The 27,346-nt window shown below is 40.8% G+C and overlaps 1 protein-coding gene across 2 annotated transcripts in view; it reads left to right on the top strand.

Annotated features, from left to right (window-relative positions):
* PDE6C (phosphodiesterase 6C) overlaps positions 1–27,346 on the top strand; it is a 40,792-nt gene that overhangs the window by 10,647 nt on the left and 2,799 nt on the right. Inside the window, exons 3-18 of one of the 2 annotated variants that reach the window (XM_026670669.2) lie at positions 1,339–1,428; positions 1,700–1,840; positions 3,206–3,280; positions 4,173–4,237; positions 4,339–4,405; positions 7,536–7,583; positions 8,689–8,838; positions 11,307–11,450; positions 11,545–11,613; positions 18,610–18,756; positions 22,109–22,216; positions 22,647–22,756; positions 25,364–25,451; positions 25,627–25,727; positions 26,378–26,485; positions 26,575–26,638. In XM_026670669.2, the coding sequence (XP_026526454.1) occupies positions 1,339–1,428; positions 1,700–1,840; positions 3,206–3,280; positions 4,173–4,237; positions 4,339–4,405; positions 7,536–7,583; positions 8,689–8,838; positions 11,307–11,450; positions 11,545–11,613; positions 18,610–18,756; positions 22,109–22,216; positions 22,647–22,756; positions 25,364–25,451; positions 25,627–25,727; positions 26,378–26,485; positions 26,575–26,638 (1,575 nt within the window). The remainder of the gene's footprint in view (positions 1–1,338; positions 1,429–1,699; positions 1,841–3,205; positions 3,281–4,172; positions 4,238–4,338; positions 4,406–7,535; positions 7,584–8,688; positions 8,839–11,306; positions 11,451–11,544; positions 11,614–18,609; positions 18,757–22,108; positions 22,217–22,646; positions 22,757–25,363; positions 25,452–25,626; positions 25,728–26,377; positions 26,486–26,574; positions 26,639–27,346) is intronic. The other variant, XM_087964197.1, reaches the window with a different exon arrangement.

Here is a 27,346-nt window from a genome sequence, read left to right as displayed (position 1 = left end):
GGTTGGGCTGCCCTCTTGGGCAGGGGAGGCTTTGTCATACCAGTAGTAGGGTGTCGTTTTTAAAAGAATTGGTTTTGCCTTTGAAGGCGAAGGGAAGGCGGTGACAGGAGTGCCTGAAGCCGAGTGTCTCCGCCAGGCTCCGGTTGCAGGGAGGAGCCCTGGCTGGCTGCACGTGGCTGCGCCAAACACCTCAGCATTGCTCTAAACGCCGTGGCAGCAAGGGAGAAGGGAAAGCAATGGTGGAGGAAGCTCTCCTGATACGAAGTCAACGCCGAAGTCAACGCGGGCAGCACCATATCCGGGTATGCAACAAAAGTACTTCCTAACGGCAAGCCCCCCCCCACCATTCTCCCCCATTTTGCATGTTTAATATAGGCCTTAATTTGGGGGGAGGGGCTTAATTTGATTTTATGCCGATAAAACATGCTGGGCCTTCCTATTGGTGGAGGCCGTATTGTTGGAGAAACACGGTAGTTGTTATTAACTTACTGTTATTTTAGCATTATTTACTTCTACTATGATTATTTCAAGAGCAGAATATATGATAGCACTAGAGTTAGCAGGAGCATTTTTTTTTACCCTGTTTTTTTTCTCTGATGCTAAAACTTGGTGTGTCAAGCAGCATTCCCTCAAGGTGTAACTTGTATCTTAGCACTTGTGTCCCCCCAAAAAAAGAAGAAAAAGTTGAAAATCCTAATTTGAGTGATGACTTTAAGAGTCGCTGGGAGCCAAATTAAAAAAAAAAAAAGCTTGCCCCCTCCATCTGGCCCAAGTGTCAAGTGCAAAAGACTCCATCCATATGGGAAGGTTCAATGTAATTGATTTGTTGCTAGCGGCCTGTACACAAGAATCTTTTCAACTAATAGTCCGTACTTTGGTTTGAGTTAGGTAAGGCTCACTGTCCCTCAAGGGTAGGGGGTTGGACTTAATTCATTTGTTGTTGCGTAGTGATTCTAGGCTGATCCTTCTTTTCACCTCCCGCTGGTTCTACCAATCCTTCTACACCAAGACCTGATCGCCTTCTGTCTGAAGGCCAAATTCTTCCAGTAAGAGTCAGGCAACCATGAGGTTAACTTCCCTACTATCTCATTATCTAGCTGCTATCGTCTATTTATTAAATTTATTTGCCACCCATCTCGCTCTCATGGAGTTGCAACTGCATAAATTTGGTCTCAGCTTTGACAACTTAAAAATGTATGGACTTAAACCCCCCCAGCCAGGTTGGTTAGGAAATTCTGAAAATTGAAGTTCACATATTTTGAAGTCACCAAGGTTGAGAAAACACTGATAGCATCCAATAATTTGTTGTACATTTCTTTCTTTCTTTCTTTTTTGCAGGTCTTTAATAAATATATTCAGTTTCTTTCACTTGCTGTGAAACAATACCACGTTACATACCTGTATAATGTTGAACTTAGAAAGAGTCAGGTAAATGATTATTATCTACTTTAATAGCCAATTAACTGCAATTATTTTGTACGGTTAGTTTGGCTTTATCTTTTCTCTTGCCAAGAGATGCCAAGAGGCCTCTGTTCGATAACTATGTTAGTTCCAAACAGCCTATTATGTCATAGGCTTTACCAGATAATGTCACAAATATCTTGAATGTTTGAACAGACGTCATCATGCTTTTTTCTATCACGCATTAGCCACATATTAAAATACTATCCCCCATCCCGTCCTGCCTTCTCTTCAATAGATACTTTTATGGTCTGCCAACAAAGTATTTGAAGAACTTACAGATATTGAGCGACAGTTTCACAAAGCCATGTACACTGTTCGACAACATTTAAACTGCGAAAGATATTCCATTGGTTTGCTGGATATGACCAAAGAGAAGGTCAGTATAATTTTATTTATCACCATAAAACTCCTCGTTCCTTGCTTCCAAGGAAAACCTCTTGTCACGCAGAAATAACTGAGCCATAAACAAGCAAACAAAAAAATGAAAAGCATGATATTTGCAAATGAATTCTATTACAATCAATATAGTTTCAGATAAAGTACGTTTAGAATGGAAACATTATTTGTCTTTCAGAAATCTGTTGTTCATGACAAATCTTGCCCACCCTGTTGTTTTAACCAGGGTGGAGTTGTGGGTTCCTTAGTGCTTTCTAACCTTGAATGTATCTATGGAGGTTCTCAGTCATCCAGGTCATGGTGCTTTTTAAAAAATATAAAGGCAATTGACTTTTCTAAGACCTTTCTCTCTTCATCCAACAGCCAGGTGCAGAGATTGAAGCCAGCTACTCTGGAAGTTGAGGCTAGCAGATTGCTTGAGCTCAGGAGTTCTGGGTTGCAGTGGGCTATGCCGATTGGGTGTCCGGACTAAGTTCGGCATTGATATGGTGATCCTCGGGGAGCCGAGGGCACCAGGTTGCCATAAAGTTTCTTCAGTTCTGAACTGAAGAAGTTTATTGGACGAGAAGCAAAATTTATTAAAGAAAAATCGGAAAATCTTTGAGCTTGGGGGTTTTCTTGCAGACATTTCATTACCAGACTACATAACATCATCAGCTCATGATAATATCGGTAGTGCTAATGTTACTAGCCTGGTAATGAAACATCTGCAAGAAAACTACCAAACTCAAAGAGCAGCGAGGACCCCGCTGTTTGAACCGTATTAAGTGCTGTCCTGCCTGGTCCAAAGATTCTGATAAGGGGCTCAAAAATAGGCTACAGAATGAGAAAAGCTCTGTCCTCCTTTTACATGCATTGGGTATACAATGCACAAGAGACGGGATTTCCATTTCATAATAGCCCCAGATCTTATTCTCAGTCATTTGACAAGAGTCCAGAGAGGAAACCAAATCCATGAGTACTAACACTGTTTTTATTGTAAGGTTACAGTCACAGAATCTTGGTGTCTGGAAGCTTTCTGCACCTCCATTCCTTCTGCAGGTTGAAATTTCTCTTGTGTCCGACCAATGCCCTGGCTGCAGCTCTTCCCTCTGTCTCCCAAGGTTGTTCTTGCCACCCAGCGCATTTGTCTTGTCCTTCCCTGTGGACGCTGCTGTGTACTGAGCTTATAGTATACATGGCTGAGTTTTCTAGGATTTAGGCAACCTATCGGAAACAGATTTTTTTCTTCTCCGATGGCCAAGGATGAGAATTGAAGTCCAAAATACTGTATATGGAGAAACATCAGGTGTTTAGAAGCTCCTTTTATTCAGGAGCCCCTTCAATAATATGTAATTATTTCCAGGAATTTTATGATGAATGGCCAATTAAATTGGGAGAAGCAGAGCCTTACAAAGGACCAAAGACCCCTGATGGTCGGGTGAGTAGACATATTTCATCTGTCCAAATTACAATTTGTGGAATGTTGTGGAATGTTGATCTGTCAAGGACCTTGGAGTACTCATCTCTAATGATCTAAGTGCTAGAGCCTACTGTAACTACATAGCCAAAAAGGCATTAAGAGTTGTTAACCTAATCCTGCATAGCTTTTTCTCAGGCAATATCACACTACTAACTAGAGCATACAAAACATTTGCTAGACCAATACTTGAATACAGCTCATCAGTCTGGAACCTCCATTACGTATCTGATATTAATACAGTTGACAAAGTCCAGAAATATTTCACAAGAAGAGTTCTCCACTCCTCTACTCATTGCAGAATACCTTATGCCACCAGACTTGAAATTTTAGACCTAGAAAACCTAGAACTACGCCGCCTTCGGTCCGATCTAAGTATAGTACATAAAATTATATATTGCAATGTCCTACCTGTCAATGAATACTTCAGCTTCAACCATAACAATACAAGATTACACAATAGATACAAACTCAAGCTAAACCGCACCAAACTTGATTTCAGGAAATATGACTTTAGCAACAGAGTGGTCAATGTCTGGAATACTCTCCCTGACTCTGTGGTTTCTTCCCCAAACCCCAAAAACTTTAACCTTATACTGTCTACTATTGACCTCACCCCTTTCCTAAGAGGTCTGTAGGGGGCGTGCATAAGCGCATCAACATGCCTACCGTCCCTGTCCTACTGTTTTTTTTCTTATATGTATCCATTTCATGTATTCATAACTATGTTTATACTTATACCTGTTATCTTATAATCGCTTGACAAATAAATAAATAAATGCATAATTAATTAATTAATTAATTAATTAAATGTTGTAAGATTCTTGTATTGCTTTTCCTCCCTTGTGTTTAGGAAATTAACTTCTATAAGATTATCGATTATTTTCTACATGGAGAAGAACAAATCCAAGTAATTCCGTAAGTGCTTCTTATTAGGTGCTCAGATAGTAAATGGCTGTAGGAGTTCATGGTTTAATATGAAATGATGGGTTTTTTTTAATCTCGTTCTCTGTCTTAAGGTCACCTCCTGCAGATCACTGGTGTCTTGTCAGTGGCTTACCAACTTACGTTGCTGTAAATGGATTTGTAAGTTCGCCATGTTACTTCCCTACAATTCTTTCTGGGGCTATGTGCTGGCTATGTGTGCTTTATGTGTAAATCTACACGTTCACATTGGAACTAATCATTTTCATTTCACAATCTTGTACATGGGAAGGAAGAACATTGTGATACAATTATTTGCGAGCCTCTTTTACCTCATCTGCAGTTAGGCTGTTTAACTGTGATCAAATTAATTCAATTTTTTTTTACTACCGGTTCTGTGGGCGTGGTTTGGTGGGCGTGGCAGGGGAAGGATGCTGTAAAATCTCCAGTCAGAGGTGGGTATTTGCCAGTTCTCTGAGCTACTCAAAATTTCCGCTACTGGTTCTCAAGAACTGGTCAGAACCTGCTGAATACCCACCTCTGTTCCAGAGCCCGGGGAGGCTGTTTTCGCCCTCCCAGAGGTTCGAGTAAAGCCTCTGGAGCCTGGGGAGGGCAAAAATACCCACCCACCCCGCCGCCATGGTGGAGGAGGCTGACTAGATTCACCCACCATGGCCGCTGCCAGCAACTGGGCAGAGAACCCATTGCAAAAAGTTTTGAAGCCGACCCCTGGGGCAAACCATATCAAGACATGGAGTATGGAACTGCGAAACCATGTCGTGAGTACATTTTGGGAAGTCCATTGTACTTCGAATGGTTGCTAAGCAACTAATTGTAAATTGAGGACTATCTGTATTGCTTTGTAGACAGGCCATATTGGCAATAACATTTTAGTTCAAAAATTCTGAACGACCCTAAGGCATTGGAGACTTATTTAGGCTAAAAGGTAGGCTTGACCATTATGGTACGCTATTATTTTTCAAGTAAAGGTGTACTCGGCTTACAACAGTTCACTTAGTGATGGTTCAAAGTTACAACAGCACTGAAAAAAGTGACTTATGACCATTTTTCACACTTACGACCATTTCAGGGTCCCTCACGGTCACACGACTGACGTTCGGATGCTTGACAAACGACTCACGTTTATGACGGTAGCACTGTCACGTGATTCGCTTTTGTGGCCTTCTGACAAACAAAGTCAATAGGGAAGCCAGATTCACTTAACAACTGTTTGTCTAATTTAAGAACTGCAGTGATTCTGTTGTGGTTAGCTGACAGCAGGTGCGAACGGCTGAGGAGAGCAAGGACTCAGATGAGGGGCCAGGACCATTAGGAAGTGGACTGCTGCCTTTGGAGATTGTGTGGGCTGGCAGCAGCGATGAGGAGGTTCCCGAGGAGCCTGTGCCAAGTGCGCATGCGCGCAGGGCTGCTTGCAGGAAAGAGCAGTTGCAGCAGCACGGGTGACTCGGGAGTAAGGCTGCAAGGTAATGGCCCCTCCTTCAAGAAGATAAAAGCCAGCTGTGAAGAGAACATTCTTTGCAGGAAGCAAAGACGTTTTGAAACTCAGCCTCGTGGACATTACAGTATCTTAAGTTGGTATTTGAAGAATGTTGTGTTGTGAAATATTTCTTATCTGTGATTCTTGGCAGTCTCATACAGTTTTGGCAAGGTTTGTGTTTATCAAAGTTAATGAGTTTGCAGCAGCCTTTTAACTGGGAATTCATAACACTCATTCAAAGGTGTATGTTCCCTTTGGTTATTGTTTGTCTTATTGGACAAGGGTTTGGGTCAGAACAGTTTCATTTAACAAATGTGGAAAGGAAAGTTGTAAAATGGGGCAAAAACAATCACTTAACAAAGGTCTCACTTAGCAACATGGATTTTGGGCTCAATGGTGGTCATAAGTTGAGGACTACCTGTATCATTATCCACTTTCAGGTGAACTGGAAAATGGCAAATGGGTTTTTTTTCCCAATTTGGAAAGCACAATCCCATTCACTGAATTCTATTGTTCTGACCAAGGCTTCCAGAGACCATAATTAAGCACACGCTTAGTTAAAACAACTCTTGGTTTATTTCAACGCTGGGAATTATGTTCACTCCTAGCCAGTAATGAGTCCCAAACAGTCCCTTCGAGATAAGCACTCACCTTTCTTTCCTTTGAATTGCTGCCAACAACTAGAGTGCCAAATAAATTATAAAAAAACCAACCGAAGTACAAAGTCCACACAGAGCTTCAAGGTTTAATCTGAACAGAATGAACAACTTTGCTTCCTACAAAGGTTTCTTTACCTTTACATGTCCTTTATACGTTATAGGAGGGGCAATCATCTCCAAGCCTTACTCCCGAGTCGCCTCTTTTGTCTTAGCTGCTCTTGCCTTCTAGCAGTTCTGTGCATACATTCACTGGGATCAGGCTCCCCTAGGTCCTCGGCCTCGCTGCTGCCAGACTCCAGAGGCTCCAGAGGCAGCACCCCACTCCCAGATGGTCCTGGCCCCATCTCTGCATTGGATGCAGGACCCTCGTCTGAGTCCTCTCCAGACTCCCTGGACTGATCCCCGTTCTTCCCCACTGTCCAATTCCACTGCCGTCTGCACAGGCTGCCAGGCGAACCACAACATCTGTAGGCAAAGTGTGCTCATTGGTTCCCTTCCAGCATTCCCTACAGTTCACATGACTTCCAACTTTTTCTTTCATATCATCAACTAATTAATAAATACCTGTTAAGAAAGGTAAGATGGATAAAGAGTACAGGTAGTCCTTGACTTAGGACTACAATTGAACCCAAAATTTATGTTGCTAAGCGAGACATTTCTTAAGGGAATTTTGCCCCATTTTATGACCTTTCTGACCACAGTTGTTAAGTGAATCATTGCCGCTGTTAAGGGAGCAACACAGTTGTTAAGGGAATCTGGCTCCCCCATGGACTCGGCTTGTCAGAAGGTTGCAAAAGGTGAACACATGACCCTGAGACACTGCAACCGTCGTAAATATGAATCAGTTGCCAAGCATCTGAACTTTGATCATGTGATTATGGCATGGGGATGCAGCAATGGTCTTAAGTATGCAAAATGGTCACAAGTCACGTTTTTCCAAGTTACAAGTTTTCTTGTAACTTCAAGTGGTCCACTAAACGAACCGTTGTAAGTCAAGGACTAACTGTACAATGCCTTTTTGAAAGGTAGCAATGGGACCCCCCTTCCTGAGCACCTGTGCCTGATTAGTGGCCATGAATGCCAATATTTATAGGTAGGAACTACTGTAATCTTTATTGTTTATTTTCTCCCCTAGATTTGTAATATGATGAATCCAGCAGCTGACGAATACTTCACGTTTCAGGTAGTGCCATTTGTACTGGCTCAGCAAGCCAACAAGCAAATAGATGAAAGCATTCATTCTTATTTTGTATACTTTGACCCTATGCCTTTATCCTAGGTACCGTGTTTCTCCAACAATACGACCTCCCCCAATAGGAAGACCCAGCATGTTTTCTAGGCATAAAATGAAATTAAGCCCCTCCCCCCAAATTTAGGCCTATTTTAAAACATGCAAAATGGGGGGAAGGGCGTTAGGAGCGCCCCGTGGGCAGCAATTCCTCGCCACCAGCTGCTCCTAATGGGCAATCATGGCAGAGTGTGGAGAACTCCCTACTCCTGCCAAGCACCTTTGCTGTAGATCCAAGACCTTCAGCGCCCGCCGCTGTTGATTTCCCTTCTGCCCATGCTGCTGCCGTGTTTGGAGCTGCCACTTCTACGTTTGGAGCACCACTGCTGTTTGGAGCACCGCTGCCGTTTGGAGCTGCCGCTTCTGCATTTGGAGCTGCCGCTGTGTTTGGAGCTGCCGCTTCCGCGTTTGGAACACCACCGCTGCTTGGAGCACTGCCGCTGTTTGGAGTTGCCATGTCCGCATTTGGAGCTGCCGCTGCATTTGGAGCTGCCGCTTCCGCGTTTGGAGCACTGCCGCTGTTTGGAGCACCACCGCCATTTGGAGTGCTGCCGCCACTCCAAACACGGAAGTGGCAGCTCCAAACGTGACTGCGGTGCTCCAAATGGCAGCAGCACTCCAAATGGCAGCGGCACTCCAAACACGGCAGCTCCAAACGTGGCGGTGGAATGGGCAGAAGGGAAAGCAACAGCGGCGGGTGCCAAAGGTCTTGGGTCTGCAGCAAAGGTGTTTGGTGGGAGTAGGGAGCTCTCTGCACTTCGCCATGATCACCCGTTAGGAGCGGCTGGTGGCTTGGCTGCCTGCGGGGCACTCTAGATGAGGATGCAAGGGGGGGAATTAAGTCACCCCCCCAAAAGACGGCTTAGCCGTTTTTTCGGGGCTCAAAAAAATATAAGACCCGGCCTTATTTTATGAGAAACACGGTACATGCACCATGCATGCTGTGCTGGTCTCCATACATTACTTTTATAGCTTTCTTTTTCCTTTTCCTTTTGTTTAGAGAGAACCTTTGGATGACTCAGGCTGGACCGTCAAAAATGTCTTGTCTTTACCTATTGTAAACAAAAAAGAAGAGATTGTAGGCGTAGCTACCTTTTACAACAGGAAAGATGCCAAACCCTTTGATGAATATGACGAACAGATAACTGAAGTAAGTTCAACGTTGGTGGGTTTTATCAGCTGACAGCAAGGCATTGGAGGAAAAAAATAATAGAACTAATAAGTGTGCATGCTTGCTAATGTTTCTATCAGATCCTCTCCACTGCAGTCCTTTAAATAGAATTTACAAGCTGTGGTTTACCTTGCAAGAAAGGAATTAATACCTTGACTGTTTTTCTTAGGTACAACTCACTGTTATATAAACACTTATAATAAAGGTGGTGGAATACGCTGTACTAGCTGTTAGTACAGGATATTGGTAAAGGTAAAAGGCAGCATGAAAGTTACCGTCCATAACCTCACTATCTGTCAGTCCTGCCTCAGCTTGAACCTCTAAATAAGGACAATCCTTAACTCCGTTTATCGGGAAAGGTATAATTTACTGGAAGTCAAGTGATTTACAGTAATGTCTCGTCTACAGCGAGGACTGAAAATCATGTATCAGAAACCCTAGGTCTAACTTTTCCCTCTCTTATTTGCCTCCCATCAGAGGTGGCATTCAGGAGGTTCTGACCAGTTCTGGAGAACCAGTAGTGGAAATTTTGAGTAGTTCGGAGAACCGGCAAATCCCACCTCTGACTGGAGATTTTACAGTATCCTTCCCCTGCCACGCCCACCAAGCCACGCCCACAGAACCTGTAGTAAAAAAAATATTGAATCCCACCACTGCCTCCCATCACTGATCCCTCCATGTCCAATCAAATTCAAACAATATGTTTTTAGAACGGTCACTTCCCTTGTAGCTTTGCCTTGCAACAGCTCATCCATTCCCAGCCAATTGTCCTTGAAATTCATCTTGGAAAGATACAGTGAAGTAGTTTCCTTTCCCTTGAAGCATTCCTCCCTCCCATCCGGCCCCCTTTGAGTTCATGACAGCTGATAGTGAATGGATGGATCATCAGCATGTGTGCATGCGTGTGCATGTGTGTGTGTGTGTGTGTGTGAGAGAGAGAGAGAGAGAGGTGGTGTTCAGCAGGTTCTGACCAGTTCTGGAGAACCGGTAGCGGAAATTTTGAGTAGTTCGGAGAACGGACAAATACCACCTCTGACTGGAGATTTTATAGTATCCTTCCCCTGCCACGCCCATCAAGCCCCGCCCACAGAACCAGTAGTAAAAAAATTTGAATCCCACCACTGGGATGTGTGTGTGTCAAGATAACAGTAGCAACTGGCAATCAACGGCCACCCTTTTTTGTATGTGTAAACATCTGACATACACAAAAGGGTTGAGGCATTGATAATTGTATTGGCCAGCTTGGATTTTTTTGTCACCTTCTCTCCCAGGCATTACTGGTTATTAACTTTTATAGCTCTAAATGGCCTTGTGGGCATGGCATTCCCTACATATCTTTTTCCCATCCTCTACTAATTTCTGCAGCTTACTGAAGGTAGGTGGTAGCTACAAAGTTTGGCACTTTCTCTGCGGCTCCACTGACTCTGTGGCATGCTTTCCCAACAAATATTTGAAATGTGATTTTAAGGTCATCACATAAACTTTCATTGCATAATTGTTGCAGGCCACCATGCAAACATCCAAAATTGTGCAATCCATCCCTCTTCTCCCAATCTTTCTGTAGTTTCTTCCTCTCAGCCTGCTCCATTAGGATCCCTACCTTTGAAGTCCTAAAACAGATGAGGTGATCCATTCTCCTAATGGTGTTACTTATGTCTAGTTTAATGAAAATAAGGATTAGGAGTGACATGATATCAGTGTTCCAATATCTCAGGGGTTGCCACAAAGAAGAGGGAGTCAAGCTATTCTCCAAAGCACCTGAAGGCAGGACAAGAAGCAGTGGGTGGAAACTAATCAAGGAGAGAAGCAACATAGAACTAAGGAGAAATTTCCTGATAGTTAGAACAATTAATCAGTGATTAATTAAACAATTTGCCTCCAGAAGTTGTGAATGCTCCAACACTGGAAGTTTTTAAAAAGGTGTTGGATAATCATTTGTCTGAAGTGGTATAGGGTTTCTTACCTAGGTAGGGGGTTGGACTAGAAGACCTCCAAGGTCCCTTCCAACTCTGTTATTCTATTCTATTCTTATGCCTACAAAACTGAATAAGATATACATAACATGCCATAATCAGGCAAGACTCCTCTTCAGGCATGTTGACTCCTTCTCCAGCACATATACCTACAGAGAGATGTTCATTGTACACGTGAAAACTTAGATATGATAAAACTTGGAAGATTTGATGTGTAAAGGTTTCTTGATGTGTAACATAATATGAAGCCTAAATGGGGGCTGTGGATTTGATTTAGAGTCAAACTAATAGAATGGTTCATGTCTTTCATTTCTTTCATATGGGGACATTGCTAAAAATTAGCAATATATCATTCAACATCTTTGGAAGTGTTTTTAAGAAAAGCATAAAAGTATTATTGGTTAAGTGCCTTTCCAAAATTTGAAATATGTCGGACAAGTCACACTGAAAAGCTCTACTTCTTTGTCAATTCAGATGCTTACCCAGTTCCTTGGGTGGTCTGTCTTAAATCCTGACACATATGAAAAATTGAATAAGATGGAAAATCGGAAAGATATAGCTCAGGAAATGCTCATGTATCAGACAATAGCGACACCTGCAGAAGTTAAAAGTATATTGGTGAGTGTTCCTTGCACATCCTGGGTGGAAGTATGAAACTTATTGTTGGATGAACCAAACGTAATTGTTTATTTTCTTTGCTCCTTACTTTAAGAAATGCCAAGAAAAATTGAATCAAGAAAATTTTGAAGACTGTAATGAGAAAGAGCTTGCTAAAATTCTGGTAAGTAGCCACATGTTTTCTTAAATGTCAACTTTAAGCCTATACAATCATGGTTCCATACTGCGGAAATATTCTTGGTGATTTATTTATTTACCAGCTAGGAGTTTTTAAATTTTATTTGTTCAACTTGTGCCTGTCGGTTTTACTTGAGGGATAGCTATTTGGACTGAAAGAGAATTTTACACACTTAACAATGAATTAGGATGTAACAGATACCATTATAGGGCAATGTAATCAGAACTGCTACATTTTGGACAGTTGAGTAGATTAATCAAGTTTAATTTCTTTTACCTGTCTTAACTAGAACTACCAATTAAATTTCTGTAACCTCATATCCCAAGTAGGAAGGTGCACTTTTAACCATTGATTTATAATAATAACTTTAAAAAGGTAGGAAGATAACTTGCTTCCCTCGCTCCTATTTGACACTTTGCTCTGCAAGAAATATTTGAGATTGATTATAAATTATAAATAGAAGCCATACAAATCTTTTAAATAAATAAGTATACAAACAAACAAACAAATAAATGCATAGCCACATAGGGCACCAGGATGCCATTTCTACCAATTGTACCAACTGTAGTTCTACCTTGATAAAGGGTGGGCCAACAAATGTTATTAGAACCTTGTTTATCCCCAAGTATTCTAAATTTTAAATTTAATGCCTTGGATCTTTTTTTTTAATTCTTCCTTTCTCATGTTTAAAAGGCAGGATATGAATCATGGTAAGAAACCTATATGACATGGATATAAATGCTTTCATAGAGAGATCTATGGTGCCATGCCACCAATCTTTAATCTCTAAAAAAGTTTGGACCACTACTCTCTAATGGAATAAAGCAGGTGCCTCATTTTATGACTGTCATTTTTCTGAGTGGAACTGATTCATGGCCCTGAGGTATCTCAGAATAAGTATCAGGAACGAGCAGTTGCAAAACGAAACAAGAACTTGGCTTGCTTACACCCATACACTTCTGTTTTCCATAAGTGGATATAGCAGGAATATTAAAGCAGTTGTTGAATTTTTAACCACTTAGGTGAAAGGAAATAAATTGAGAATCATTCCAGAATAGAATTTTGGCAGAATAGAATTACCTACTAGTCTGAATGGGTCATCTTCATTCTGATTTGGATTGGTTTACAAGGATAAGAGTGTTCCTTAAATCATGGTAACATGGAATAGATTGTACCAACAGTATTCACAGGTTATAATTCTTCCTGGGTACAACTAGTTGGCTTCACTAATCTGTGTTAGAGTAACTTCCAGCTGAAAGTAACTTTACCACTTTCTCATGTACTTTGGGATGGAAGGATGCTTCAATTGGCTTTGTAAATGGACGCATTGTTGACTTTGGTATCAGATATTATGAGCCTATGATTCAAACCTGGAGTGATTTCCAGTTCCCAACCCACTGCCAGGTTCCCGTTAGGTACTTTTTTGATTTTTAAAGCCTGGTAGGTAGGTAGGTAAGTAAACACATACACAAACACCACTCAAATATATATTCATATCTTATAATCTACTCCTGGTCCACCTGGTTTCTTTGCCATCTAATTCTCTATATACTTAGAACTGGTTGTTTATCGACTGTTCAAAATTATGATACACCTCCTGTAAAAAAAAAAAACTGTATTTAAGACCTGGATTCAAAGTTCTGACCATTCCTCCACTCCCATGTTCATGTAGTCACATTTTGGAGACATTCTTATAGTTCTTTACAGTGTCCTGTAGGCATTTGACTGTGATTTCCAATATTTTCTGTAAGAAACTCATATTTACTTCTGGTTTCCAAGCAAAAACACCTCATTGTAGATGATGGTTTTGCTTAATGATCACCACGATTGTTTAATGGTTACCTCATTAATTTAAGGTCTCTAGGCCACCATGTTTGCTTAACATTTGCCGCAAAAAAATGTTGTAACATTAGGTTGGTCAAATTGGGTATCTTGACTTATGAATGTCATGGTATATGACAGAAATTCCATTCTCCACTATAGTTGCAAGTTGAGGAATATCTGTATACAGAACTCTCGTTTTACTAGTGCTATATAATGTTCCATTTTATCCTGTTTTTTCTCTGCCTCGCATCACATTTCAGTGTTTCCTCTCTTTTGGGCTATAAATTGTATGTAATTCACAAATGTACCATAAACAATAAGTAAGAAAACTTCTCAGTTCCTAATGTTATCAATTACCTGTAATAGTTACCTAGGGATTCCTCTATTGTTATAAATGGTTACTATTTCTGCCTTTACAAAGTAGACTTTATAACATGTGGGTGTTTAGTTCCCTTTGCCATCTTTCATGATTGCATGGTATTCAAAGTAATATTCTAATCTAGTTGAACCTTTGGGTCCAGAGCATGTCACTCATATATTGGACCTTCCTGTCTAACTCTATTTTGGTAAGTCACAAGATTGATATTGCTCAGGTTGATTGCATAGTAAAACCTCCTGAGCTTAGGATCCATCCAAGGAACGTATTTAAATGTTTCAGTGTCACTGTGAGCTGACTCGATTAAGTCGATTCTAGATTGGCCATTCACTGAATGAAGGCTACATTCCTTCCATTCGCCAACTGGAACAATAGCACCAGTTGAATCTAGAGATCTTGTCAATAGTATGGTTGAATCTAGAGAGCTTGTCAGAACAATGAGCACGCATTTCGTGGCATGCAGACTTTCTTAGGTTATTCAAGAACCAACTGTGACAACACAAAAGTTAGCTTGGTGCCTTTCGCTCATGCTTGTGACATCATGTATTAAAACGGCAGAGTTTGCATTATGATCTGTGTTTCCTCATTTTATACCATCTCACTTTCTTCTGTTGGATTTTCATGAATTGGAGGAGGGGGAATACCTTTTTATATTTCTTTTCCCTTCATTTGAATTCCCATGGTATTCTCACTTTATACTGCACCGGTAACACCACATCCAGTTTTGGTCAATGTGATAGAAGAAAGATGTTGAGATTCTAGAAAGACTGCAGAGGAGACTGCAACGAAGATGATTTAGGAGTCTGGAGGCTAAACCAAATGAGGAATGGTTGTGGGAATTAATTTATTTTTATTTATTTATTTATTTATTTATTTATTTTGTCAATTGCTTACAAGATAATAGGTATAAGTAAAAACATAGTTATGAATACATGGATACATATAAGAAAAATAAAAAAATAAAAGAAACAATAGGACAGGGAGGGTAGGCACGTTGGTGCACTTATGCACGCCCCCTACAGACCTCTTGGGAAAGGGGTGAGGTCAATAGTAGACAGTCTAAGGTTAAAGTTTTTGGGATTTGGGGAAGAAACCACAGAGTCAGGGAGAGTACTCCAAACATTGACCACTCTGTTGCTGAAGTTGTATTTCCTGCAATCAAGTTTGGTGCTATTAACCTTGAGTTTGTATCTGTTTGCTCTTGTATTGTTATGGTTGAAGCTGAAGTATTCATTGACAGATAGGACACTGCAATGTATGATTTTATATACTATACTTAGATCGGACCAAAGGCGACGTAGTTCTAGGTTTTCTAGGTCTAGAATTTCAAGTCTGGTGGCATAAGGTATTCTGCAACGAGTAGAGGAGTGGAGAACTCTTCTTGTGAAATATTTCTGGACTTTCTCAACTGTGTTAATATCAGATACATAATGTGGGTTCCAGACCAATGAGCTGTATTCAAGTATTGGTCTAGCAAATGTTTTGTAATGCTCTAGTTATTAGTGTAAGATTGCCAGAGAAAAAGCTACGTAAGATTAGGTTAACAACTCTTAACGCTTTTTTGGCTATGTAGTTACAGTGGGCTTTAGCACTTAGATCATTAGAGATGAGTATTCCAAGATCCTTGACAGAGTTTGGATCATCAACAAGGTCTTGACTATTCAGCCTGTATTTTATTTTCTGATTTTTTTTGCCAATATGTAGGACAGAGCATTTATTTGTTGAGATTTCAAGTTGCCATTTGTTTGACCATTCTGATACATAGTCGAGGTCTTTTTGAAGGATAGCAGTATTGTCTGTGGTGTTGAATAGCTTTACATCATCAGCGAAGAGAATGCAGTTGCTTTTGATATGATCACAGAGGTCATTTACGTAGAGTATAAAAAGAGTTGGTCCTAGAACACTGCCTTGGGGGACACCACTGTTGATAGGTTCAGAATTTGATAGGACGCTCCCAATTTTGACCATTTGTTGTCTGTTTGACAGGAATGCTTCTATCCAGTTATGCAGGTGTCCAGAGATACCGTAAGATTTTAGTTTTAGGAGTAGTTTGTTGTGTACCGCTGAAGCAAAGGCTTTACAGAAGTCTATGTAGATTATGTCTATTGCTTTGCCCTGATGGAGTTGTGTAGTCCATATATTTTTGCAGTGTAAGAGTTGCAGATTACATTATAGTTTTTTCCTGAAACCAAATTGTTTATTAGAGAGTAGATTGTTTGTTTCTAAGTGGAGGATGATGGATTCGTTAATAATTGATTCCATGACTTTACAGGTGACGCAGCATAAGGAGATTGGTCTGTAATTTTCAACTAGGCTGGGGTCTCCCTTTTTGAAGATGGGGATGACTGTTGGCTTGTGACCATAGTTTTGGCAAGGAGCTGGTCCTGAAAGATTTTTCAAAGATTATGCTTAGAGGTTCGGCTATGGCAATGGATAGCTTTTTTAAGAAGTAGGCACATATTCCGTCCGGTCCAATAGAGAGAGATGGTTTTAGATTGCGTAGTGCTTTTTCAACATTGTCTTCTGTAAAATTGATAGGTATTAGATCATTGTAGTTGTCTGTGGTTCGACTAGGAAATACTGGGCATGATCCATTGCTGTTTACAAATACTGAATCGAAGAATGTGTTAAAGAAGTTGGCTTTAATAGTGTTGTCGTTGCAGTCTTTACCATTAGGTCCTTTCAGGGGTGGGATGGACCTGGAGTCTTTTAGTTTGTTGTTTACAAAATTGTAGAAAGCGTGGGTGGAATTGGTGTGTAGAAGGTTTTCTTCTTGTTTAATGTGATAATTGGTTCATTCAGTTTTTATCTGGTGGCATAAATTTTTGTATCGGCTTTTGAAGTTGGCAATGTGACCAGATTTGTTTTTTCACCAAAGTGATTTCTTTTTGGATAGAAGCTTCCTTATTGTTATGGGTAACTTGTTTTTTCTGGTTTTGGGAGTTGTTAATGGTTTGATGACCCTTTTGACTTCAAGTAAAAATATGTTGTAATGGTCTTCTACAGTATTGCATCCAGTGAATAGAAATTGCCAATCAAGGGGTGAGAGATCGTTATTTATAAGATCATAATTGCCTTTTTTGAAGTTATAATTCAGGATTCCATCGTTGTGATGATTTTTGTGCGGACGTATGTTGAGACAAAAGTCAATCATGTTGTGGTCACTGTTGGAAAAGGGTTCTTTAATTTGTATTCCGTAAGTTGAATTCAAACTATTGCAGAAGATGAGATCGAGGCAGTTGTTAAGCCTAGTATTGTTGGTTATTAGTTGTTCTAGTCTCAGATTTGTTACAGCATTGTAGAAGGTTGCATGTGTGGGTTCAGTTGTACATTCGTTAAGGGTCCAGTTAATATGAGGTAGGTTGAAGTCACCAAGAAAGATAAAAGCATGTGGGCACGATGTTGCCCATGTTAGTAGTATATTTAGCTTGTTTGCATGTTCGATGTCATAATCAGGGGCTCTGTAACATAGTAAGAACCGAAATGTGATATTTAAGGACAGTTCACAGACGATGGTCTCAGGAATAGCAAACTCCTGGGTAACTTGGATGCTTTTTAGATGTAGGGACTTTTTATAGAAGATAGCAACACCACCTCCTCTACGGATTTCACGATCAGATCGGTAAACATGATAGTCTATTACTGTGGTAATGGAGTCAGGGAGAGATGCGTTGAGCCATGAATTAAGCATGTGTAGTCTAACACAGAGAGGCGCTAATGTGACATGATGGCAGGTCTTCCAATATTTGAGGTGGGCATCAACCTATTTCCCCAAAGCACCTGTGACTAGGACAAGAAATGATGAATGAAGGTTATCAAAGAGAGGTCCAAACCAAAATTAAGGAGAAATTTCCTAACAGTGAGAATAATTAATTAATGAAATTGCTTGCCTCTAGAAGTTGTAGGTGCTCCATCACTGGAAGATTTCAAGAAGAGACTGACCAGCCGTTTGTCCGGAATGGTATAGATCCCCTCCTTGAATAGGGATTGGATTAGAAGACCTTCAAGGTCCCTTCCAACTCTGTTATTCTGTAATGCTCAGTTAGCAACATCTGACAGCTGGAGAGCATGACCTGAAAGTGCCAATAATCCCCTGCTTGTCAGGCTTCTTAAAGCATCAGACTGCTCATTGTAATAAGAAACCGGATTAGGGAGCCCTTTACAATTATACAGAATCATTTTATTAGGACGCTAGTCCTAATTTTCCATTCTGCTTCTTTTCCTGAAATTGCAGACCTTTGAGCTAAAGGTTCAATGCCCCATCTGTGCATACACAGGGTCTATTTAATGAGCCAGATTTTGTTCGAAGGGGCACTGTAAAATATGTGTTCGTCCTACAGCAAATGATCTGGATCAGAGGTCTCCAAACTTGGCAACTTTAAAACTTGTGGTCTTGAACTCCCAGAATTCAGCATAGCTGGCTGGAGAATTCTGGGAGTTGAAGTCCACAAGTCTTAAAGTTGCCAAGTTTGGGGACCCCTGATCTGGACAGTTCAGACGATCTTTTCTTCAACTGACATCTTACAGAAACTACCAGGTAGCAATAAATTTCACTGCCCATAAAAATATTTTTCCTTGCAAAAATAAATTCATAATTATCGAACAGGTTAAGTTTTTATATGAGACGTGCCTCTTGAAACATGAGAATTCTGCATAGGTGATCATTCCAAGTGGCTAGTGAGGCACTTCTCCCCCTAAACAATAAATGCTGAGCAAAGTGATAACTTGCAATAACTTTTACCGCTCCAACTGAGGTTATCTTGCTTTTTCTCCTTCAACAGGCAGAAGAATTGCCCGAGCCAGGCAGTGTTGAACTTTTTGAATTTCGCTTCAGCGACTTCCCCGTTACAGATCATGACTTAATCAAGTGTGGCATACAAATGTTCTTCCAGTTAAAAGTCATAGAGAAGTTCAAAGTACCACCACAGGTCGGGTTCATTTCGCCTTTTTTCCAGGGTTGGGCTTCAAAATTTTTAGCAAAGGGTTCTCTACCCGGTTGCTGGGTGGGCGTGGCCTAGTCAGCCTCCTGCACCATGGTGGGTGGGATGTTTTTGCCCTCCCTGGGCTCCGGAGGCTTTCCTCAAGTCTCTGGGAGGGTTAAAATGGCCTCCCCGGGCTCCAGAGGCTCTCCAGAGGAAACGGGCCCATTACCGGCCTTCCCAAACTTCCAGGAGGCCCGTTTTTCACCCTCCCCAAGCTTCTGTGTGCACCCTGCATCCAAAATGGGCCGTGTGGGGACTCTTGAGAGGGGTGGGGCAGGGTGGGCGGGGCCAGCCAGGAGTGTGATTAAGGGGGTTCTCCGAACTACACAGAATCTTAGCTAGGAGCTCTCCTGAACCCCTGCAAACTCCAGCAGCCCACCCCTCCTTCCCCCCCCCCCAATAAAGATGGTTCAGGATGAAATCCATGACATATGATCTTTGCCAATGGATACTGATTTCACAATAGGCCTGCCTGAGGAGAAAATGTACCAGAAAACGCATTCTAGATGTGACATCGAAGGGGCCCATGATGAGATCCCACTGGGTTTCAGAAGGAATTTGGAGTTATTTCTAAGGCTCTGGTGCATGATTCAATGCCCTGTTAGTCACGCTCTGGAATGAGGGGATGTGACAGCCTTACATGGGAACGTGCCTACTGCATGTGGATCTGGAAAAAATCCCTAGATTTCAAAGGCATTTGAGGAGATGACTTCTTCTAGAGGCAACTGGACTTTCTGGTTTTCCTTTGAAGATGTTTCGCTTCTCATTCAGAGATGAAGGAGCTTCTTGGATGAGAAGCGAAACGTCTTCAAAAGAAAAACCAGAAAGTCCAGTTGCCTATTGAAAAAGCACCTTTGAGACAATCATGACCTGGATGACTGAGAATCTCTGTAGACGTTGGGGGAGACAAAGCGAAAGAGAACCTAGAGTTCTGCAAGACAGAGAACAAGGAGTGAATCCAATTGAGCTTTTATGAAGGGTTATCTTGGCATGATAAGAATGGCAAAATTTAATTATTTCCCCATTCCAATTGTACCTATTGGGGCATGATGGCTCGGCGGTTAAACAAGCTGAGCTTGTCAGCTGGAAAGCTGACCGCCCAGGTTTGAAACCCGAGCACCGTACAACAGGTTGAGCTCCTGTTCCTGCCCCAGTCCCTGCCGACTTAGCAGTTTGAAAGTGTGCAAATGTGGTACCACTTCGGTGGAAAAGTAACAATGTTCTGTGCGCCTTTGGTGCATAGTCATGCTGGCCACATGACCTTGGAAAATATCTGGACAACACTGGCTCACTTGGCCAAGAAAAGGAGATGACCATCGCACCCTGGTATCAGACATGACTGGACAAGGGAAACCATTATCTTTTATTGTATCCACAGAATGCCAGTTGGTTGTCCTGTTTAGGGATCCTATTAGCTTATGCTGTTTGACAAGATCAGGATGGGATAGTGCATCTGTTCTGTCCCTTCTTGATTTCTCAGTGGCCTTCAATGCCATCAGATTGGGTATCCTTCTTGGCTGACTTCAGGGATTGGAAATAAGGGCATGGCCTTCTCTTCTTCCTTTCTGGGACAGGTTCCAGTTGTTGTTGGTAGGAGGGGAGAAATTTAGCCTTAGATTCCTATTTTACAAACTCCCGCGTGGTTCTGCGCATTCTCCCCTCCTATTTAATATTCACATGAATCCACTGGGTGATATCATCTATTGGCATGAGGTTAAGTACCATCGGTATGCAGAGGATACTCTGCCGTACATTTCTGCTCAAGTGATGCTGCACAAGTGATGCCATCAAGGCTCTTCTTATTATTTGGAGATGGTGATCTCATCCTAGCAAGTCTAAGGCTGCATGCTGGATAAAGTGCCCCCAGGATCTGAGGGACTTTCCAAGTTAAATTCTGGATGGGTGTAACACACACCCAGACAGAATTGATATATAATTTTGGGACTTCTCTTGAGCTCTTGTCTCCTGTTCAAACAACAACTGGCAGCATGATCAGGGGACTCTAGCACAAATCCATCTTTCCTCTATAACTGGATTGGGATGTGGCCATGACCTTGGGGGACAAAAGGGAGAGCTGCAAACTAGGTAACAGCCAGATAAGACTAGAGGCAGCTGAATCAGTAGAATGAATGGGGTGCAGCATTGTGCTGTCCAGACAGTATATAGTTAATTGGGATGGTTAATTGGGATTTGGGAGCTGTCCCCTTAAGGGAATGCCTCTTGGGAAATGTAGTTAATGCATCATGGGAAATGTAGTTCATGTCATGTGGTCACATCTGTAATCCTGATTGGTCACTGAATTGACCCTTGGTTGGATTGGGGGAGTTTGCATTATTCTTGCTTGGACCCCAGCAGCATCGTGCTGCTTTGCTCCAACGTTATGGGATGAAGATAACTGTATTTTCACTGTTCTGTCTTTAAATTGCTGGCTGAATATAAAGACAGTCAGGCAAACTCTACAAAGGCTTCCATACAAAGTTTCTTTATTGGATCACAAGGCATCCTCAAGGTATAACTCACAGTTACGTCGAGATTCATCTAATGTCCAATTCTTTGCATAGTTGACTTCATAGTGTGAAAATACTGTTATCTTCATCCCATAATGTTGGAGCAAAACAGCACGATGCTGCTGGAGTCCAAACAAGAATAAAGGAAACTCCCCCAACCCAACCAAGGGTCAATTCAGTGACCAATCAGGATTACAGATGTGACCATATGACATGAACTACATTTCCCATGATGCATTAACTACATTTCTCAAGAGGCATTCCCTTAAGGGGACAGCTCCCAATTTCCAAATAAATATATACTGTCTGGACAGCACAAGCATATATCACAGAAGGGAGCTTCCTAGGTTTTTTGGACTATGAATGTCAAGATGTACTTTCAGCAGCTCCAGTGGCCTAGAGGTGGAGCTCTTGCCTCACAATCAGGAGGCTGTGAGTTCGGTCCTAGGTAGAGGCTAACAATTGGAACAGATTCTCCTGCTTGAGCAGGGGGGTGGACTAGATGACCTGACCTCCAAGGTCCCTTCCAACTCTGTTATTCTATGAAATTTCTATGAAACTTGCAAGATTCTGTTAATGTAAGCTTAAAATGAAATCAGAGTTAATACTCTTACATGTAACTCTTGCCTGGACTGGACTACCTGGCAAGGCTGACTCAATTTTGTGAAACTGAAAGTATATCTCTCTCACTTGCCTTATCATTTCACTATGACCATTAAAGCTGTTTTCCTATACAATGTTCACAAATACTATACGATGGTAAGAGAATGGAATGTCTCCATTTTTCACAGGTACTCACAAGATGGATGTACACAATCAGAAAAGGATATCGTGACATCACTTACCACAACTGGAGGCATGGATTTAATGTCGGACAGACCATGTTTGCTCTTTTGATGGTATTGGTTGTTTCTTTGGATCTAAGCCTTAGTTTACTTTTCATTATGATGGATGGATACATAGGTAGACTATCTATATAGAGATAGATAGATAGATAGATAGATAGATAGATAGATAGATAGATAGATAGATAGATAGATAGATAGATAGATAGATAGACAGATAGACAGATAGACAGATAGACAGATAATAGATAGATATAGATAAAGATAAAAATATATATAAAGATATAGAGATAGATAGATAGATATATGATATGATATGATATGATATGATATGATATGATATGATATGATATGATATGATATGCTGTATAGGGGTAGGTGTACAGTTGATTTAGATACAGATATACTAGATAGAGACAGAGATATACCAGTACATGTACATGTAGATATAAAGAAATGATTTTAAACGTCTCTCTTTTTATAGACCGGTAGGTTAAAGAAATATTATACTGACCTAGAAGCCTTTGCTATGGTATCTGCAGCTTTCTGCCATGATATTGATCATAGAGGAACCAACAACTTATTTCAAATGAAGTGAGTAGTTCATTTCTTTGTATCTTTAATTACTAAATAATGTGTTATTTCATGTCATTATAAAACATTTCATGCTTAAACTAGCATTCTTGCATATACTTGACTGGAAAGAGTATGCAATGCTCTTGTGGGAAGGCCACAAGTCAGTCTAAACAATTCTGTCCAGTTGAACATTCAGAGCCAAACTCAATATGTATTAAGCATGGAAATCCACAGCTGCTGAATGTAGAGTTCTATTTAGCTAATGAAGGAGCTGATAGTCAGGGAGTACAACCCTTACATGACTTTTCTCTTTAAGGTGGAATGGGGATGGTGAGAAAACTTGCTCATCTCCCTCATTCCTCAAAATGGAATATGAAAACCTGCTATACTTCACCCAAGGCTTGGTGCTTTTATTTGTGGCCTACTATAATAGTACTATGCCTGCTTTTAAATGTTGTCTTCAAACGTGGGTGAAGCACAGAAACAGCTTTGGCTACCTTCAATTAATAACTTCTACTGTGAGAGAGACACAATGAGTGCTGGACATTGGGGCGAGACTAGATGCTGATCCTCTTTGATCCCCCAGTGGTCTTTGGGACCCTGAGAAGGGGATGTTGTTGGACTGTCCTAGGTGTGTGTGTGTGGAACTTGAGGGTAGCTCCATCCTTACCTGCAGAACTGCCCCAAGGTGTGGCAATAGATTTTTGCTTGGCCCATGTCACTCAATTTGTGGATCCCACTGGGTTCAATTTTCTCCCCTTTGTTATTTGATATCTACATCTGTGCAACCTCAGATCTGGAGTTCAATGTCATCATTATGCTGATGATTCTTAGCTGCATCTCCCCTTTCCACCTGAATGAGAAAAGGTTGTGCAGTTGCCTGACAGTGGTTTGGATGCAATGATGATTGAGGCCCCAGGAACTGAAGCTGAATCCATATCAGAGAAGAGATGGATGGAATTGTGAAGTCAATCTTCTTGGATAAGATCATACTACTTCTGAAGGAACATGGCAAAACTGGGGTGCTCTCCTATTCTTCAATCCATTCACCTGGGTTTCAACTTTCTGGTAGCATCTCCACAGCAACATCCTTACTATATAACTCTTTCCAAAAAGATGCTCAGCTGGGAATCAGATTTTTAAAAAAACCAGTTAGAGATAACATCCACTCAGGAATTTGTGAGTTAACCAGTCCAAAACTGGGTGATTTTTAGGTTATTTTAAGTTTATTTTAAAGAAGGAAGCCACTATTAATTTTCTTGCCACTTTTATTGTGTGTGTATGTGTTTGTGTACACTCATGCATGCGTAATTTTATTCTAAAACTTTAAAAGAATAAAAGCAATGCAAATTCTGAAAGAGAAAAATAACAAAAGCAAAATGATAAGTAAATAAAAAAGGTGGAACGAAAAGAAAAATGGTGATAAAGGAGCAGCCTCTGCTTTGCTTAACAGCAGTCCCATTTATATTTTACCTTATTTCTCTAAGATTGTAATGCAGTTTCCTTCTTTCATAGGTTTTTCTAAACGTCTAATTCTTCAATCACAATCTGGTTTATTTATTCTTAAACTTCTCTGAGTTTCTCTGAAAGTGAGAGAGGTATAAACCATAATCACGATGAAGGTGATAATGATTTTTAAGGAGACTTTTTATTTGTTGAATTCAAAATAACCGAAATGGAAAAAAAACTCGGTATCAAGGTTGTTCTATAATCTGATACATCCGTTACATCTCAGACGTTGCAAATGGTGGAGAACAAACAATGGCTGATTTAACAGTCACAGCTGGCCCAAGAAACTTGTCTCTGGGGTCTCCAGAGAGGATTGCTGAGATCACCTGATCTTTTGCTCTTGTTGAGCTCCAAAGTTCTGGAATCAGAGATTGACTAGCAGGAAGATCTGTTGTTAGGACTTCATTGATAAGAAACAATGAAAAACTCTATATCGGAAGTGGGGAATTTACATGTAAACAAGCTTAATATTAAATAAATACATAGGTGCCATTGGAGGGGTGTAAAGGATCTTTGAAGAATGGGCAAATTGTTTTGCCACGTGAAGACCATCGGAAGTCAAGGGGCAAAATATAAGTCATGAGCTTTGCAGAGCTGAAAGTACCTGTTTTGTTCCTCAAAATCTAACAAATCTAACTTGCTTTTGAGTTAGGTTTCCATGAATGTTAAGAGATAAAATAGGAATGCTAAACAAGGCCTTAATGCAGGGGTGTCAAACTCGATTTCATTGAGGGCCGTGTGTTTGATCTCAGGGGGCCAGGGTGGGCATGGCCAGCTTGACGTCTCTCATGTCGGGGACGCCTGAGGTGGCCCGAGCGCTCTGCCAGTGAAAACGAGCAGAGGCACCATGGGCCGGTCTTTTTTTGTTTCCGGGGTGGCCCCATGGGCCAGATCTAAGCATCCCCCGGCTGGATCTGGGCCCTAGGCCTTGAGTTTGACACCCCTGCCTTAATGTGTCTTTTTTGTCCCTGATCTTCTCAAATAAGGAGATATTCCAGGGACATTCTGGGCATGGAAAAAGAATGTTGCCTATATTTCACAGGTTGTTCTAAAATGTACAAAGATTTGGGGGTGGAGGAACCCTGATATATTCTCAATTCTCTAATGTTTCACCAGGTCAGCAGCTCCATTGGCAAGACTCCATGGCTCCTCCATTTTAGAAAGGCACCATCTAGAGTACAGTAAAACCCTGCTACAAGATGAGGTCCGTGCTTATTTTCATTCATTCATTACATAAAATATTCATTCATTCATTACATAAAATATTCCTATTATCTATAGCCAACCAATAGCATTCCTACATGGAGGAAATGCTATTTTTCTACTTTGGAAGCAATACTGACTTGCAAAAAAAAAAAAAAAAAATCTTTATTCTGCAGAGTTTAAACATCTTCCAAAATCTAAATAAACGCCAGCATGAAAATGTTCTACATATATTTGAAGTTTGCATCATAGCAACTGACTTGGCTCTGTATTTCAAGTAAGTCCTTTACTTCCTATTACAAAACAATAAAGTCTTCTTATGCCCATTAACATTATTGCATTTTGTCCTATTCTAATTTTAAAGAGCCCTTTTATTTTGCTCTTTTGTGGTTTTAATCATTGTCAAAGGCAAGTTAAATGATATAAAACCTAAAACAATTGAATTCATCTGTGACTATGTCAGATTTGAACATTTGCATGTCTACCCCTCACAAAAACGATGGCATTCAAATGTACTTTCTGTAACATTTCTACTTAAAAACCCAATGTAAATACGATACTGAGATTTAATAAGAAAACTCAGCATGATTCAAGCATCAGGGCACTATGATCCTTAAAATATAGCATGATAAAACATTATTCCTTTCTGCCTTGTCAACTAATCTATTGGCTGGGCTCCTGAAATCTATGAATTACATTCAGTGGCGCCATTCTGTTGATTGACCTGCATCTATCAGGACTTTTTCACATATTTCTCAAACGTGGTTTAAGAGCTTAGGGACAATTGAGAGCAGATTTGGATCGTACACAGGGAACTGGAGGGGAGGAAAGGTGAAAGTTCAAACTCTTCACACAGTACTGGGTGTTGAAGCAGGCCCACAAAAACGGGACATGTGTATTACAATAGTTACTACGTATTTTTCTCAGGAAAAGGACTATGTTTCAAAAAATAGTGGATGTCACTGAAAAAATGGAAGATGAGAATGAAGCAATTAAATACATAACTATGGACCCTACCAAAAAAGAAGTAATCATGTAAGTAGATTTAATGTTTCTCTTCCGGCATCATGGAATTTACTGGTTTTTTAAAAAAATATATCTAAATCTATTGTTTTCATTTAAAGGGCTATGATGATGACCGGCTGTGACCTTTCTGCCATCACTAAACCTTGGGAGGTGCAAAGTAAGGTGGGCACCATAAGAATTAAGCAAAACTCAGAATTTAATGTATGCTCTTCAGTCTATGTGTTTGTATTTGCAAAGCAGTTTAGATATAATGCAACTGAGGAGACATTTGGCATGTTTTTTTTAAGGAAGCAAACCTCCCTTACAGGTCCTTTCCAGTTCACACCAAAGACCAATCTAGCCCTGAGGTACACCCAGGGGTGGGCTGCTGGGGGTTTGGGACAACCCCTAGTTAAGATTCTGCAGAGTTTGGAGAACCCTGAAGTCCCACTCCTGGCTGGCCCCGCCCACTTGCACAAGTGGTGCTGCACACCTGTACGCACCCTCACCTGCCACTGGTGCAGCCCAGTTTTGAATGGGACGCAGCCTGGTAGTGGGCTTGGGGTTGGAGACCCCTGTTCTAAACGGTTAGTATTTTTTCCACAGGAAAAAATCCTTTTCTCTGTCTTTTTCTACAATATCCTTTTACATGGAGCAATCAAATACACCAAATCTGGCTACATTAAAATATAGATAGAATTGTGTTCCTGGTTACTTCCTTTTATTACTAATGTTTAAATCAGATTTCCCCTGGTTTTCAGCACTGCATGCAGACCTGATAGTTAGCAAGGCCAAGGTCAATTCCCATGTGCCTCTGTCCACAATATGTACCCCATTTTTTAAAAAAAAAAACATGATTAATTTTAAACCAAAAACACATTTAAAAACAAT

The sequence above is a fragment of the Notechis scutatus genome, chromosome 4 (genome assembly GCF_049901735.1).
Source record: "Notechis scutatus isolate UNSWTSFEM ecotype Mainland chromosome 4, rNotScu1.2, whole genome shotgun sequence".
Classification (NCBI taxonomy): domain Eukaryota; kingdom Metazoa; phylum Chordata; class Lepidosauria; order Squamata; family Elapidae; genus Notechis; species Notechis scutatus.
Note: the sequence above shows the minus strand (reverse complement) of the source record. Positions and strands in the feature narration are given on the sequence as shown.